The sequence below is a fragment of the Dermacentor silvarum genome, chromosome 11 (genome assembly GCF_013339745.2).
Source record: "Dermacentor silvarum isolate Dsil-2018 chromosome 11, BIME_Dsil_1.4, whole genome shotgun sequence".
NCBI classification, from domain to species: Eukaryota; Metazoa; Arthropoda; class Arachnida; order Ixodida; family Ixodidae; genus Dermacentor; species Dermacentor silvarum.
In genome coordinates, this window is record NC_051164.1 from 96,202,221 (window position 1) to 96,217,603 (window position 15,383).

At 45.3% G+C, this 15,383-nt stretch overlaps 1 protein-coding gene across 1 annotated transcript in view; it reads left to right on the top strand.

The window, feature by feature from the left end:
- The first annotated feature begins 736 nt into the window (after positions 1 to 736).
- Positions 737 to 15,383, top strand: part of LOC119432759 (neprilysin-1-like) — a 38,211-nt gene continuing 23,564 nt past the window's right edge. Inside the window, exons 1-8 of the mRNA XM_049658382.1 lie at positions 737 to 740; positions 3,543 to 3,584; positions 4,046 to 4,207; positions 7,692 to 7,772; positions 10,925 to 11,133; positions 12,776 to 12,970; positions 14,592 to 14,678; positions 14,809 to 14,939. Of these exons, the coding sequence (XP_049514339.1) occupies positions 737 to 740; positions 3,543 to 3,584; positions 4,046 to 4,207; positions 7,692 to 7,772; positions 10,925 to 11,133; positions 12,776 to 12,970; positions 14,592 to 14,678; positions 14,809 to 14,939 (911 nt within the window). The remainder of the gene's footprint in view (positions 741 to 3,542; positions 3,585 to 4,045; positions 4,208 to 7,691; positions 7,773 to 10,924; positions 11,134 to 12,775; positions 12,971 to 14,591; positions 14,679 to 14,808; positions 14,940 to 15,383) is intronic.

The window sequence follows — 15,383 nt, forward strand, 5'->3', positions numbered from 1 at the left end:
TGTGCACCTGCGAAGTCGATAGTGGTTAAATTATACCCCCTAAGTAAAGGAACAGGCTAAGAAAACTTTGTTTTAAAAAGTGAGTGCACGCATCTTCTAGATGACGATGGCGATAGAAGTTAAGGGATGAATTCTTTGCTGAAATCCACTGCGCGTCTCCCTATCCTGTTGCAACACTACGTCACATGTTTACAAGGTCTAGCACGTCACGTCTTGGGAATGAACGCCGTTTTAATGCTGAATAAGATATCCACTTTGAACTGCAAGGTCAACCACGGAGACTGCGAGACGTGTTTGTCACTGAAATCTTTTCCGTGCGCCAGTTTGCCTTACTGGCTGATAAAAGCTTCGCGTAGACCAATTCCCACAGCGCGTGGGACCTGCATAATTTTTATTTTGGTTAAATAGAGCACTGTGTTTTCTCTTTTTAAGCGAGATGATACACGATGATACAAGTGATGCAAATTCACACTGCATGCTTTTCTTTTGTTCTCATCACTTCCAGGAAAAGCTATGCTAATCCAAAAATTTGCAACACTGGGATTTCTGTTAGCATGGGCATCCGTTAGTCCTTTTTATGCATCAAAGATCATTGCACAGAAAGGCAAGTTCATACACGTTTTCTCTCTATTCCTTTGAAGAGTCAGTGGAGACGCAGTCGCATAGCCAGATGATCAAATGGAGTGATGACATTAGAAAACTTGCAGAAATAAGACGGATTTGGTTAACACATGACATGGGTAACTGAAGAGCACTGAACAAGGCTTTAATCCTCCACAGATCCTAAGCAGTTTGATGAAGATGATGTGTGTCATAGATTATTAAGCATGCGTAAACTCCTTGTTTTCATATATTGCTGGATTTCAAAGCTTGCGGTTTAAAATCTGCAGGAAGCCGAGTGCCAAACCAACCAAAAGAAAACACGAAACTATATTTTACCTAAACCAATTATATACCTCGGGAATATAAAGTTGCACAGCGAAAATACAATACCAGGAAGTTCGACCAATGGTCCGTGCTTGACAACTCGAGAATCCGAGAGACATTCATGGGGTATTTGGCGGCTTTTTTACAAACGACGTAACAGCGACATTATTGCTTTTGAAGATATATGTAGCTGAACACATTGGTTTTCAAGGCTATATATTTAAGTTGACAATAAAAAAAACACCACTACTGGACTAAACAAGAGCAAGAATTTTCTGTCGTCAAGGATAAGTATCTGACTGAAATATATCAGCCCTTCCCAACCACCGAATAAAGAGTTTCTTCCAATGTCTTGGCTGTTAGGTCATATCTTGGTACAGTAAGTTTTTATTCTTAGTAAGGCCCGTCATAGGAGCGGGGGGGAGAAACGTTTTAGGAAAAGACACGGTAAAATACCCTGTGCCCTCTGCCCACTGTGTTACAGTCTCTGCGAAATGTGAAACGCAAAACTCTCAGCGAATATAGCTTCGCAATGTCACAGAACGCACATACGCACGGTAGTAACGCCCCGCCAACGTTTCAATTGCAAGTCCCTGCAACTTGTTTCCAGAGTTTCTGCTGCCACTTACATACTTGTGGGAGGCAGGTCACGTGCCTGATGTGGCCAGTCCCATGCTTAGTCGACGAGCACTATTTCCATTGCCTTAAATTTCTTGGCACGTTTAAGAGAACTGGCCTGGTGACGGACTCCCTCACAGGCGGCTGTGTAAAACTAAATTTGATATTGGGACTTTCGCACTTAGAGCGAAACACAAAATTCTATAGCCGCACTTCTTCTGGCAGGGAAACAATCAGGTGATTAGCGCGCACCCAACTCGTGGAAGAGCAGGAGGCTGGAAAGCTGGGCTAGTTTGTGGATATTCATGCAATTGAAGCATGAAAGACGCATTGTGGTCAACACACCCCAAGCGCTTCGCAAGCAAAGACCGGCGTATGCGAGCACTGGACAACCGCTAGTCCAATATCAGTATCCGTCTGCATTTAGGCTTTAATACCATGAATTCGTCCTGCAGTGGACATAAATATAGGCTGATGATGATGATGACCATGAATTGATAGCGGTGGTCACACGACCTAGCAATCCAGTTGTCATGTTGAGCAATACTCTTTCTAGAACACTTCATCTTCCTATGAAACGCGGAGTGCGCACCCACACACGCGCTCTGGTCACGAGGAAATCACGTGATTGGCACACACTCAACCGCTATAGGGAACGTCATATGACCCCCTGTGGGGTTGTCGTGCCTGGCAGTGCGTTTATCGGGACAGCCTCTTCCGTAAAAAATGTGGTTGATCCCTCTTATATAGGAATCGGTATAGAACACGAAAGTGAAACGTGTCTTCACAGAAGTAGTGTAATGTTTATTGCACATTGATATATAATGTCTATTGGTGTTTTGTGGCTAAAGCGCCCTTAGGCGTTGATGCACCCACGCTGACGCCTGGTGGCACGTCTCCTCCATCACGACTACCAACGTCGATGACCATGAGCAACCGTCGTGCATATGGAAGCTGCACTACGCTGCACACGCTAGCACAACGCGAAAGACGAAGCACGTAACTGACACACTAATACAACGCGCAAGACAAAGCACGTAACTGAATCGTCACCGAGTCAAATCAGCGCGTACAGCGCGTAGTAATTGCAGCCTCCGCGATCAACTTCAGAAACATTTTCAGAGCTAATTTCGGAGGCCACGCTCGGCTGTGCTGAGTACGGTGAACGCCACCTAGGTGGCGTTGGTAGTGCTTCTTGATGCCAGCGTCCCTTCGAATGCTGGCATCGAGGCGTCGTAGAGCTGAGACCACCGAAGCGTTCACTGTCGGTGCGCGTTAGTGTCATAATGCAGTACTTCTCTTTTCTGCTCGTAGGCGGCGGCACCGCCCCGAGCAAGAGCGCGGGTACACGGAGGAGTGTTAGATATATAAGGCGCGTCTGTGTAGCTCTCTGCAAATGCGTTTGTGGCGCAATGGGTTAAACGCTCGGCGATCTATCGTCGCGGACCGAGAGGTCGTGGGTTCGATTTCCAAATTTTGCATGTTTGTGGAACTTTTTCTTCTGGTTTCTTTCTTTGTATTATGTTCTATGACGTATTTCCGTGACGGAAATACGTCAGTGAAGTCTTGGTGGACCCCGGCATAAAACACTTTCGTGTTAAAAAGCAGAATGTCCATCCTAGCGCTAGCTATTACAGTGAAATAATAACGTGAGCGCAGCCTATTCAACCCCAAAATCTGCACGGATGATCACCCTGCCTCGGAGTTAGGTTGAACAGAACGCTTGGGGATTTTGTGCTCTTCGAAACAGTACGCGAGATTATTTCCGGAGGCGTCTCTGGCCATGGGGTAATAACGCAATCGCTGCTCTCGAAGCTTAACCCACGAAGTTGTCGATGAATTAAATGCGGCCTCAAATTATAAGTCAGCTTACTGGGCAAGACTAGGCTGCTTTAAGGACAAGAAAAGAGAGGACTATTAGACCCTCTCTTTTCTTATATATGTCCTTCTCGGTACACAACATGTCTTTAAACTATTACCCATTTTTCTCTCTTTAGGAACATACAATGTGTGTGAAACACCCGTCTGCATCGAACGAGGTAATGTATTTTCACTATCATATATTTTCAAGATTTTGCGGCGTATAGCGTAAATTCTAATACAAATTTTCTCACGCTTTCTGTATTTCGGTTTCACTCACGGGACGGTCCACTGCTGTCGCATTTCTTAATGACAGTGCGTGCTATGTTTCATAGTGAGAAATCAGGAAGCGTACAACTAATGCTAGTAAATTAAGAACTCCGCACTATCATTTTTAATAAAGTGCAACTGCCACATGATTTGGTTTATATTTCAATTTTGTTCAAACTATTACCTGGCCGTTAGATATTTGCGTTAATTCTGGTTGCATTACGTACGCGACTAGTTCAACACCGTACATGCCATCACTGATTCATCACACAACCGCCGTAATCTGCACTGAGGTTAATCGATAAGGAATAAGACAAATGATGACGATCGTCAATCATGATGTCTGCTTTGCTCTTATTCCCTGATGCAGCTCGGCTTATCAATGAGTCTCTCAATACCTCCGTCGACCCATGCACTGATTTCTACTCATACACCTGCGGCGGGTGGATGTCCAAACACAAGATACCAGACAGCCAGGCAATGACGAGCACTTTCTCCCGGTTAGAAGACGAACTGCAGGAAACGCTTCGAGGTAGGACACCAACTTATGTAATATATCCTGTAACGACACAGAATGCATGAAGGTGCGCACAGTATTCAGAGTTTAAATCGCTATCTTAGCTCTTTCCTCAGTTCCGCGCCGTCGTTAGCAGCGCGCCACGATCGTTAGATGTGTGTGCGTGCGAAGCTCAGTTTTCTGCAACAATACCAGATGGTGTTGTCCTTCGCGCATCACGGGCGGCGGAACCCACTGATTGCGCCCGCATGCAGTATCGTGGAATGTTTATTGGGATAGCAATTATATGGTCATTCCAAGTGCACATCTGCCGTGTTCGTGGACGTCGCGGTGAGCTTGCGTATAAAATATAAACACGGTAACGTGGTCGCCGCCTGCCGTATGCTGTATGTGCGAGTGAAAGCTGACGAGGGCCAGCCGACAAAGGGGTCGGACGCGTGCTTCTTCTCTCGCACTTAAGACACGGGAGGGGGGGGGGGGGGGGGAGGGGAGGTTACTCCGGCGGCAGTCGTGCAGGCGCCTTATCGTGAAAGCGATCTGCGACGTGGACAAAGTGCGCAGCCACGCGGGCCTCATCTGCAAAGTGATCTGCGATGCGGACAAAAAGCAACTAGTGCCGGTAGCTTCGTATGCGCTGTTCTTTCGATGTTTTGTTCGCTTTGAAGCAATAGACGGCTCGAAGGTCAATGCGCTCGATGCTGCTGCCGCGCCTCCTCCCTCCAGCGATTTGCCCAAAAATTTAGTCACTTTAGCATAGGCCAAAAAGTTTGAAGGTGAAAGCTTGCGCGCTCAAGAGACATTCTTTACAATTACTTGACATTCTATATTCGTATGCGTTGTCACTTCTTATTGTTTTTTCCGACCAAACACTGCGGGTTCGAGAGCCCTAATTGATGCTACGTTATTTACTATGCCTTAATTAACCTTGCCTTAATTAACACCAAAGGTCATGGGTTGGGCTCCCACGTATGGTCGAGGGTGTGGCTCCCACCAAACGTCATGGGCTTGTGTGCCTTAATTACCTGAATATTAATTACCTGTGCCTTAATTAACTTTGCCTTGATCCGAAGGTCATGGGTTCGAGTGCCTGAATTAACTATATCTTAATGAACACGAGATGACGTTGACCCGCGCACCAATAGAACTGTTGCACGAGCGTTACTAGCTTACTCATAGCAGACAATGACGACGGTGACCCGCACACCATCATAATTGTTGCGTGAGCGTTAGCAAATAGGTAAGACATGATGCCGGGGCTGTGTAGTAAGTCAATTACTACACCGAGCCGTCATCGTGTACGATTTCGCTTCGACGACGCGGTTTTCGCTCAAGGACGTTGAAAGTCGGCTGAACGATCATACATATAAGGCCTAAGACTTAATGAGTGTAAAATGACACGTCTTAAGCACAGCTACAAATATTCGGAACGTGCTGTAAACAAAATCAAATAAGCTGTATTATCAATTAGCAGCAGTTTCCTTTCCAGCTGTATTATAAATTCAAACCCCTTTTGTAAATTGCTCTAACAAACGTCTATCGATTGCCTATCCACATATCTCTACGAATGACGTTGATATGTCAACATACATCACAAACCGTTCTGCAGCTCCCAGCGTGTAGTAAACAAGATTACCGTTTCATATGCTTTGACCATGTTGTGTACGTTATGTGCTGGTTGCATTTATGAGCTTGCAGTGTATAGTGACTTTATTACGATAGTAATCATACGGACACTCCAAGCGCATTTCTTCCGTCGCCGACGTCATCGCCGTGATGTTACGGTAAAGTGCGCACCCGATAACGTCCCCGCGCGTCGTAGGCTGTATGTGTGAGTGAAAGCTTGTGAGGGTCGGTCGAAGATTCGGGTTCCGCGCACAAGGGGGGAAGGCGGGTTGGAAACGCGCCGTCTTCTTTCGTGCGCGAGGTACAGGGGGGGGGGGGGGCGATGAAGAGGGGGGGGGGCGACGGTTAGGGGTACGTTCTGCGCCGGCGGCTGCTGCTCATGGCGCGGCCCCGCGGGCGCCATTTCGTGAGAGCTATGTGCGATGTGCACAAAGTTCGCTACCAGGCGGGCCTCGTCTTCACAGTGATCTGCGATGTCAACAAAGTTTGCCGAGTGCCGATAGCTTCGTATGCTCTGTGCTTTCGACGTTTACTTCGCGTTTAAGCGAGAGACACCATGAAGGTCAATTCGCTCGCTGCTGCTGCCGCGCTTGCTGACTCCAGCGTTTTGACAGCGCGTTTCCGCGGTCATCGAGTGAGATGTGTTCATGTTTACGTGTGCGCGCGTGATACCGAACTTGATATAGTTTAGTTAGTAAGCGAATGTTTACGCCTTCATGCGGCCGACAAAGGTGCTATCCTTACTTCGTATAGCTGTCTCCTAATTTGCTATCGCAGTCGATGCATTGCATTTCGGGCGAAACTGCGACTTTTTTTATTGCGAAGCATTCTTTGGCTCATATCAGACACATTGCGGTAGCTGAGCTCCTATCTCGCATCATTTCGGACCTGTTCAGCAAAAACAATTTTTTTGCAGATCCAACGCACATTTTGCAATGTCAGTGAAGCGAAGCTCTTCTGCATAGCTTAGTAAATGCTACAAAACTATATGCAATGCGTGCAACTGTATTTATAGTCATCCTATGCAAAGTTGTTATCTCATGCAACGGTTGTGTTTATGCACCGCACAGGTCGCAAATTTATTGTCACTTAATATTTACATATATGCATTACAACGTTCAGATGCTATGTCAAGATGACAATCGCAAGCTTTACATTTTGGCGTCCAGTGATGCCGGCGGCAGTGATATAGCGTGGACAAACGTGGTGTTTCATATTCGTCAAGGGTATACGAATAACGAGATGTGCATACAGAGCCTTATTCGCCTGTTTCATTCGTGCGTCTGGGCTCAATTGGAAAAGCCATGCGCCAACTTGCTATTGCGCGCAGGTGCAACGCGACGTGCCACACATGCCAATCACATCAAATGTTTGCTTGGCTTTAGCTCGAGATCACTATGCTCATCAGTCTATATAGCCTCTAGAGATCTTGACTATGTGATCGCCATGCCGAAAGCCCGCGATCTACCACATCATTTCATCCTGGAAGTGCAAGTTTCTGTAAGAAGTGTGTGCGTTGCGCAGAAACTTCCGTCGGACCAGACAGACTTGTTGGATGCATGCGTGTGTTTAGCTGAGTATTGAGTGTGTAGCAATGTTTTCTCTGTAATGCATTTTCATTTTTGTTTTGCATGCAGTAAAGAAGAAAAAATCCCCCATGGCTTAAAGTTTAGAGCAAGGGCTGTTCTGCCAGGAGATTGAAGTGAGGCTAAAGTTCAATCACCTTCCGACACGCAATTTTTTCCTTTTAAAGCAAATGTTTCTTGGTAGTCTTATCTGCACACTGAATGCGATTAGTTGTGTGCATGTTTTGACGACGCATTTGTGCCTTTCAAGAGTTTCAAGTGCAGTGATTCTTGTTGTCCTTACTCTCTAGATATTTTAGGAAACATTACTGTTGTCGAAGCGAACCAGAAAGTCACAGACAAAGCAGCGGTCGTCTACAATGCTTGCTTGGGTGAGTGAGTGGTTTTTGCAGGGGAGACAAACTTTTCTCATTTCTGCAAAATAATTTCGTTCGTACCTGTGTTCGTGAAAAACTCACAACAATAATTCACGGAGTCTATGCAACGACCGAGCACGCGCAAGACACTGCGAGTCTCACCGTTCGTAATAGAGCGAAGAAAACCATTGTTATTGCTTGGGGAAATTGTGCTGAAGTGCAATGCGACAGACATAGGAAAGTTTTGAGAGATTGTTTCTCGGGCTTATCTACTATTGATTTCCTTAAATACTTGCCGAGATATTCCGCGCACTTTTATTGTGGAATCAATTATATGAAGACTTCAGGCGCATTTCTGCCGTCACTCTCGCCGTCGTCGTCGCCGTGAGGTTCCGCAATCGCTGCTTCGCGGCGAAACTGCGACTTTTTTGAAGCGAAAGATTAATTACGCTACCTCGGGCAGCCGTCGCCGACTCAATACATTTCACCTTGAAAGCTAGAGGTCGAACCACAAGAGAGCATTAAGGCGCGTTTATAGTCCGACGTTATCGTTGCTCACACTTTGTCTTGCGTTATTTACAAACTTATTCCTCGGATGTTTGAGTATGACCGCCCACAAACAAATATCGTGAAAGAAAACACCGGCAGCGCATGCCTTTTATGTTAAATATTGACAAACTAAATATTAGAAGTGCGAAACAAAAAAACTGATTGTCACTTTAGCATACGCCAAAGAGGGGGAAGGCGAAAGCCTGCGCGCTCAAGTGACATTCATTAAATTGCTTGACATTCTCGTTCGAATGCATTGTTACTTTTGAAGCGAAATCTTCATTACGCTACCTCGGGCAGCCGTCGGCAATTCAGCAGTTTTCACCTTGAGAGCTAGAGGTCAAACCACAAGTAAGCATTAAGGCGCGTTTATAGTCCGACGTTATCGGCACTCGGGCGAGCGTCATCAGACGCCAGGCGCGTCGGAGCGCATTGGCCACGCGTCCGGTTACGTTGGCGGCGCCAGTACGTCGAAGCCTCGGTCGAACTATAGCTGCTGTTTTCGCCAACGTGACATAACACGTGCACGCGTCCACGCTACGTCGGACTATATTTAAGCCTTTACGGAGCCCTGAATGGAGACATTGCCGCCCGAGTAGAGTTGGGCCCGGCTGCGAGTTGCGAACAAGTCTCACTACTTTACTGATCACCACAGTGCCTTCATAGGCATAAAAAATGATGAATAAACACTTTATTCATTGCAAACATGTCTGTATATCATTGCGAAACCACACCTCAGCCACAACTCGACAATGGTCCTTGCCAGGGCAGTGAAGGTTTCGCTATGAACCATGGTTAACCAAACTTTAACCACGGCAATTTTTAGTGTAGTAACTCATTTTCAAAACACTTTGCCTATTTATTTCCCCTAGTGGTCCAATACCGATAATGCCGTCGCCGCGCCGTACGCTGTGTGTGTGAGTGAAAGCGTGCGAGGGTGAGCCGGCGATCACAGCTCAATCTCGCACACGCAAGGGAGGGAAGCAAGAAGGAAGCGCGCAGTCTTCCAGTCGCGTGCAACGCTCGGGAGGCAGGAAAGGGCACTTGCACCCGCCTGCGCCCTTGTGTCTTGAAAGCCATCTGGGCGGGCACAGAGTCCTCCCTGCGCTGTCTTTTCGTGGCTTAGTTCGCGTTGCTGCGAGCGGCAGCACGAAGGTGAACTCGCTCGCTGCTTCCGCCGCGCTTATTCACTCCAGCGTTGTGACAGCGAGTTCCCGCGGTCATCCTGCGAGATGCGTTCATGCTTGCTTGTGCGCGCGTGACACCATGCTTGTTCACTTAGTATGCCTATCTTTACAAGTTTATATGGCTGATAAAACTACTATGCTTACTTCGTATAGCTGTATATATCGTATATCGATGCTCCGCCTTTCTAGCGAAGCTGCGACTTTGTTTAGTCTAGTAATTCATTTTTAAACCACTTGGCCTATTTACTTCCCCTAGTAGTGGAAGCTCACTGTCGAAGGCGTGAATGGCTTATTCAGGGCTTAGAAGCCTACTGCTGCGTATGCACTGTTTCGTAGTAAGGGACAAGAAATAATAGCGCAGGGATGTGTCAGGTCTCTCATGCACATGTGTTATGACTTTAACCTTCGGTGGATCTTGGGTGGGTGCCTACGCGCAATTTCATGGCGCAACATAATCCCCTTCAGCTGTGCTCTTGCCCGCCGTTCTTGTATATTTCCGCAAATTTCGGGAAGGTGTACTGTTGCGTATAACATAGCAGCAAGAGCCCTTTCTTCTACAAGAGGTAGAAATGCAACATGACCACTTTTTTCGAACAAAATCACCATCATTCTTTAACTGCCACTTAGTTGCCGCTTCACTTTGTGTTTCTTCATTGCAAAAAGTTCACACGAGTGAGTGGGCCATATCCTTCGGATCAAAATAATAAATTCAAGCCTTGTGAGTCACAAACTCGCCTTATATTACCTCTTCTGAAACTAGCCAGCATTACTCTCATTGAATAAACGCAGATTCGCTTTTGCTAATCGGTCATAGGGCAGACAGAGGGTAATGCACATGGAACAATGAAATATCCTGGCTCACAGATGTTTGCGCAAGATTCTTTTTAAACTGCTTGCTGTGCAATTTATAAGGAATATTTGATGTCCTTAAAATATCAGTTGACTGTTGTCGTTGGAAGTTATGTTCCACGGCGGCAATGTCTTGCTTACTCACTTCGGTCACTGTGCACCCACTGCTCCCCTTCTCTCTTAACGAAGTTCCACCTATACCAATATTTTAAAACGAGTGGAAACATTCTGCGTGATAAGGCGGAAAGTTTGCAAAAACCGGCTGCAAAAACAAAAAGCTAGGAGTTTTATTAAACCGCTTTAGAAACAAGAACTTGTGGTGCGAAAGTGCTCTTTTCGGCTCTGTTGCACATCGCGACTGAATTCCAAGCGGTACGCTGCAAGAATCAGCAGTAAATAGAACATGTTTGGAATTGCTTGGGTGAATCAGAAAGGGGGCCGCCTAGAGCCATGTTGCTTGGAAATTATCTATAAAATATCCTAGTATTGTCTGTCACAAACTTTCTTTGTAACCCTAGTACACTTTTTCTTGAGCTGTTCACCTTAAAAGTCTTTTTTTTTCTTTTCCTTCCTGTCTGGCAGCTGTTCCGGATCTCGAAGATCGACGGGACGTCATCCTTGCTATAATGAACGCTTCCGGTCTCGATGAGTGGCCCAAAACAAGCGAGAACAAAGATAAGAAGAGGAACTCTCGAAACTCCACGGACGCCCTTAGCAGGATGCGGATTTCTACTGTTCTTTCAGCTCGTGTTGACAGAGATTCCAGGAATTTAAGTGCTTACGTCATTGAGGTAACGCTATGAAAACCGACAGCAGGCCAATTGCCTTCACTTCACGCGAAATCTTATCGCACAGAAAGCAACAGTGGTGAACATGATAGGTGGGTCTGCGCGACTAGGACATAGAGATGTCTCAAAAGCCATCATCGCGCCAACTATAGCACATTTTCTCAAATTAAACATTCTGTACGTGACAACTGTTTCGAGCATTGTGCTGAGCAACTTGCCACAGGGTCCCTGGCGTTCAGCCGCTGAGCGCGAGGCCTCGACTTCTAGGTGCATTGGTTACCTTGAAATGGGATCACAGCGCAGAAGCGCTCGTCTGATTGAGGCTAACTTTTCCTATGATGGCCACTGAACGTGGGTCATCGGTACACTTCGACGGCCGTGCCAGATTCCAAGGGACCCGGTGCTCTTAGGGACACGCTGAGCCATATAGAATTCAGTCTAAGGCGTAGACTTTTGTTTTAGTAACAGTATGTTCTATCCGCGCGGTTGCCCCTTTTCACAAGCACCCACCGATGTGCACCAGTGATCGCGAAGATGGCGGGCACTGCGGTAGCTGAGCCCTTGGCCGAAAGGTGTCGGCCTGGTCATTCTGCTGTGTCCCAATATTATTAGTTGTATGCTACTAGTAGCGGTGCACCTCAGGACGATGTCAGGTTATGATACTATAATTTGGACGATGGATACACCCAAAACCAGCACAGAGCAACGTTAGCTGTTCAGTGGCAAATTTTCTTCACAACAGGCAGTGAAGGAAATTTGCCTCTTTTGGCTGACTGATTTCTTACGCTGACTGGCATGTTATACAAGTATCGGCACGATATATTTATTTTCAGTCCTGTACAGATAATAGAGCGATTTCCTTAATACTAAGCCAGAAGGCTGCAGTGCTTTGCCAAATACTTGAGACAAAAGCCAGAAAAGGCTGCTTTCACGAGGCAGAAATATTTTTTTCGTAGCTGAAGTTCAATATTAAATACAACATTGATACATACATGCACTGTTGGCAATATTGTAGCAATAATTTGCACATTTAGTAATATATTTATGTTGTTACCATAAAATAGCAAACATTTGCTACGCTTTTCAGTATACTTTCTTTTCACAAATTAAATTACATATTTTGCGCTTACATCATCTATTGCAATCTACATTCTTAGAAGTACAGTTGATTCATTTTATTGATATGCAGCATTTCATTGTAACCATGATGGTATATTTAATAAAAATAGAGCCTTCGAGAAAGGGCCATATTTTATTGGTAAGAGAACAATTAAAAGTGCCACAAGGAACAAAAACTTACGCCTAAGTTAATACCAACAGTAATGCCTTAAAATTTGGACTTCTTGGACTGATTTGCAGCGGAGAAGGAAAAGTTCTCACATTGAGCGAAACGGTAAAGCCGATACTAGCTGAAATTAAATATAAGTAAATGCATATAGGCATAAGTTAATAGGCTTATTTTATGCCTAAAATAAGGGGTGATATGTTACTGCTGACTTTTTTTGGCAGGGGGACTAACCTGACAATTCATACCTCATGTAGGTTTAACTTCAGCAATTCTATAAAACTCCCAGAGTTAGCTTCGTAAGCTAACATGGTCATCCTTGCACTATGAACTTACGAGATACGTTCTTTCTTGTTTCAGCTTGACCAACTAGAATTCCCCACGGTGGGTAGAAACCAGCTCATCAATCAAACTACTAATTACAGTAAACCAATTATTGCTGCCTACAAGAGGCTCATTCAAGTGGCGATGAAGTTCATCAAGCCCAGCCTGACTGACGATGAGCTCGACAAACTTTCCAAGAATCTTCTCAAGTTTGAAGGACAGTTGGCCAATGTGAGAATGCCTTCTTTGACGTCATTTTAGACGCGATTGAACGGAGCTGATTGTCCACAAGCTTGCATTTGTAAATCTTCAATCATGCTTGAGCCAATATATTTGTTTTGAGCGAACTTTTATACTTGTTGGACGACTGTTTGTAAGAATGTTTACCGACCACCAGTGATCATTAAGGAACAGACCTTCCTCTATAATTTCTTAGCAGGAAATGTCGGTGCAGTTCCGAAAGCAACTGCCCTGTTTGGTCACATGAACACGACCGCTTGCCATATTTTTCAGGCTTTTTACATCGATACGTGTGGTAATGCCTCATTCTACAAGCAATCAGCGATGCTCGCCTGAAAAAAATTGTGATGATCACAGTCTTCCATATGCCACATTTACATGGATGCAACAGTAACGTATCGCATGTCATAGAGCACAACGGTTATACTATGCGACAGCCTTTACAAGTGGTGCCTAGCCCGAAAGAAGACGGACTGTCGTTCTGAAGACAGCGTTAAGCCGGCGAGTAGAGCAAACGCTGACAGCCGTCTCACTTTTCCACTCTCCCATAATGCAATAGGCCGGCGTTAGCATGAACCACGTGAAACCCGTCTGGAACGATTATACTTTCTCCTGGAACGTTTTTGCGATTCGCCTCGTTATCGCGGTTTACATAGATGCGAAGAGCCAAAAATACTATGCGATGCACCACTGAGGCATTCATGTAAACGCACCTATACACAGCCCTTAGAAAGCTAGTGGTAGAAACCATGGGTAGCACTTTGATCTTTCTGCAATTTCAAACTACTTCGTCTCGAAAGCACATTGCGGCGCCTCCTTGTTAACGTATTTTTAAATATCTATTTTACTGTCAGAGACCATGTCTAGATACGCTTACTACCAACTTATTTCATCACTTCATTTCAAGCGAATATGCAGGCGTATGTGTGTGACCACAGACAGGTCTTTTTGACGCACTGACATTCATTACCATTTCGTAATACAAAAACAGAAGAGTCTGAGTAATAAAAGGGTAATTGTCGTTAATCATCGTAGAGCAGTCCACGTACTAACTGATCATTCCCGTGTTTCATTGATAGCCATAGTGGCTATCATGAATAACGGGATAGCCACTCGGCAAACCTGATTAAATCAAGCAGGCTAGGTGACTATTTGTCACCGCCCCGTTTCAAAGCGGATACCAATAAATCATCATCATTGTCATAATCATCATCATCATCACCCCTCTCTGGATGCGCCAGTGCTTCCAGGTAAATATATTTCTCGAATATGGCTATGTGTCACTTGATTGCCTCACAATGCGGTATGACCATAGTTTGGAAACTTGCCACCACTCCTTGGCAATTCTAATTACTTAGGCTATGAGACAGGTATTAAAAACCTCAAATTTATCCGTATTTTTCTTGCAACCATGTCTTCCAATGGTAATATTTTTCGTAGTTGATTTATTTTTTTCTTCTGTGAAGCTTGAAACGCACTGCATAATCTCTTGTTCGCCTTTGCGTTGCTTTATATCTATGAAACCGTCCTCTCTTCGAGCACAACTAAAACGTGCACTCATCGAGGGTATTTCGAGCTTCTGTGCATTAACTCAACGTCCGCTTTTTTCCAGCTCACCGCTCCTCCTGAAGAGCGGCGAGACTTGATGAAACTTTATCATAGAACCACCATCGAAGAACTTGAGAGAAATTTCTCCTACGTAAGCCTCGTAACTTCCATTACTTCACAATCATATTCCATAAACTTCTGAAAAATAATGCTCTCCGAAAGCTTTAATAATATATCGTTCGTGAAACTTGCGGCAACAATTTTTCTCTTTTTATTTTCAGGTACCGATCCGCACTCTACTTCAGAAACAATTCTGTCAAGTAAACATTACGTTAGCTCCCAATGAGACCATCGAACTCTTCGCTCTGGAGTACTACAAAAAACTAAATGAATTTCTACGATGTGCCGACGCGTAAGTCCAACACGCCACTTGCGCTCCGTAAACAAAAGTCCTACAGGCGAGCCAAGGCAATGCTATCTATCCCCATACTTTCCAAAAGCTTGGTGGTGGTGGTGGTGGTGTTGCAGCAGGCGGGGTTCGCCTAGCATACATAGCCGGCAATTGTTCCGCCTGAGCCTCCTGTGAGTTGAGATCATGGGTGTGTCACGAGGTGTCGAAGAGCCCCGTGACTCGCATGAAGGCAAAGAACGCCCTGAATATTCTCAGTCTAAGCATCACTAAACACTGCGAAGAGCACGCCAAATAGCGCACTATAATAAACAAGACCTCTGAATGGACAATGATAAAAAACACAAAGACAATTTTCTACCCTAAAGTAAGGAAGTTTTTTTGGGCGTTCCTGGCAAAGTACATTTTTTGGTAGGCCTAACATCCCGTAAGAAGAGCTTCTGAATT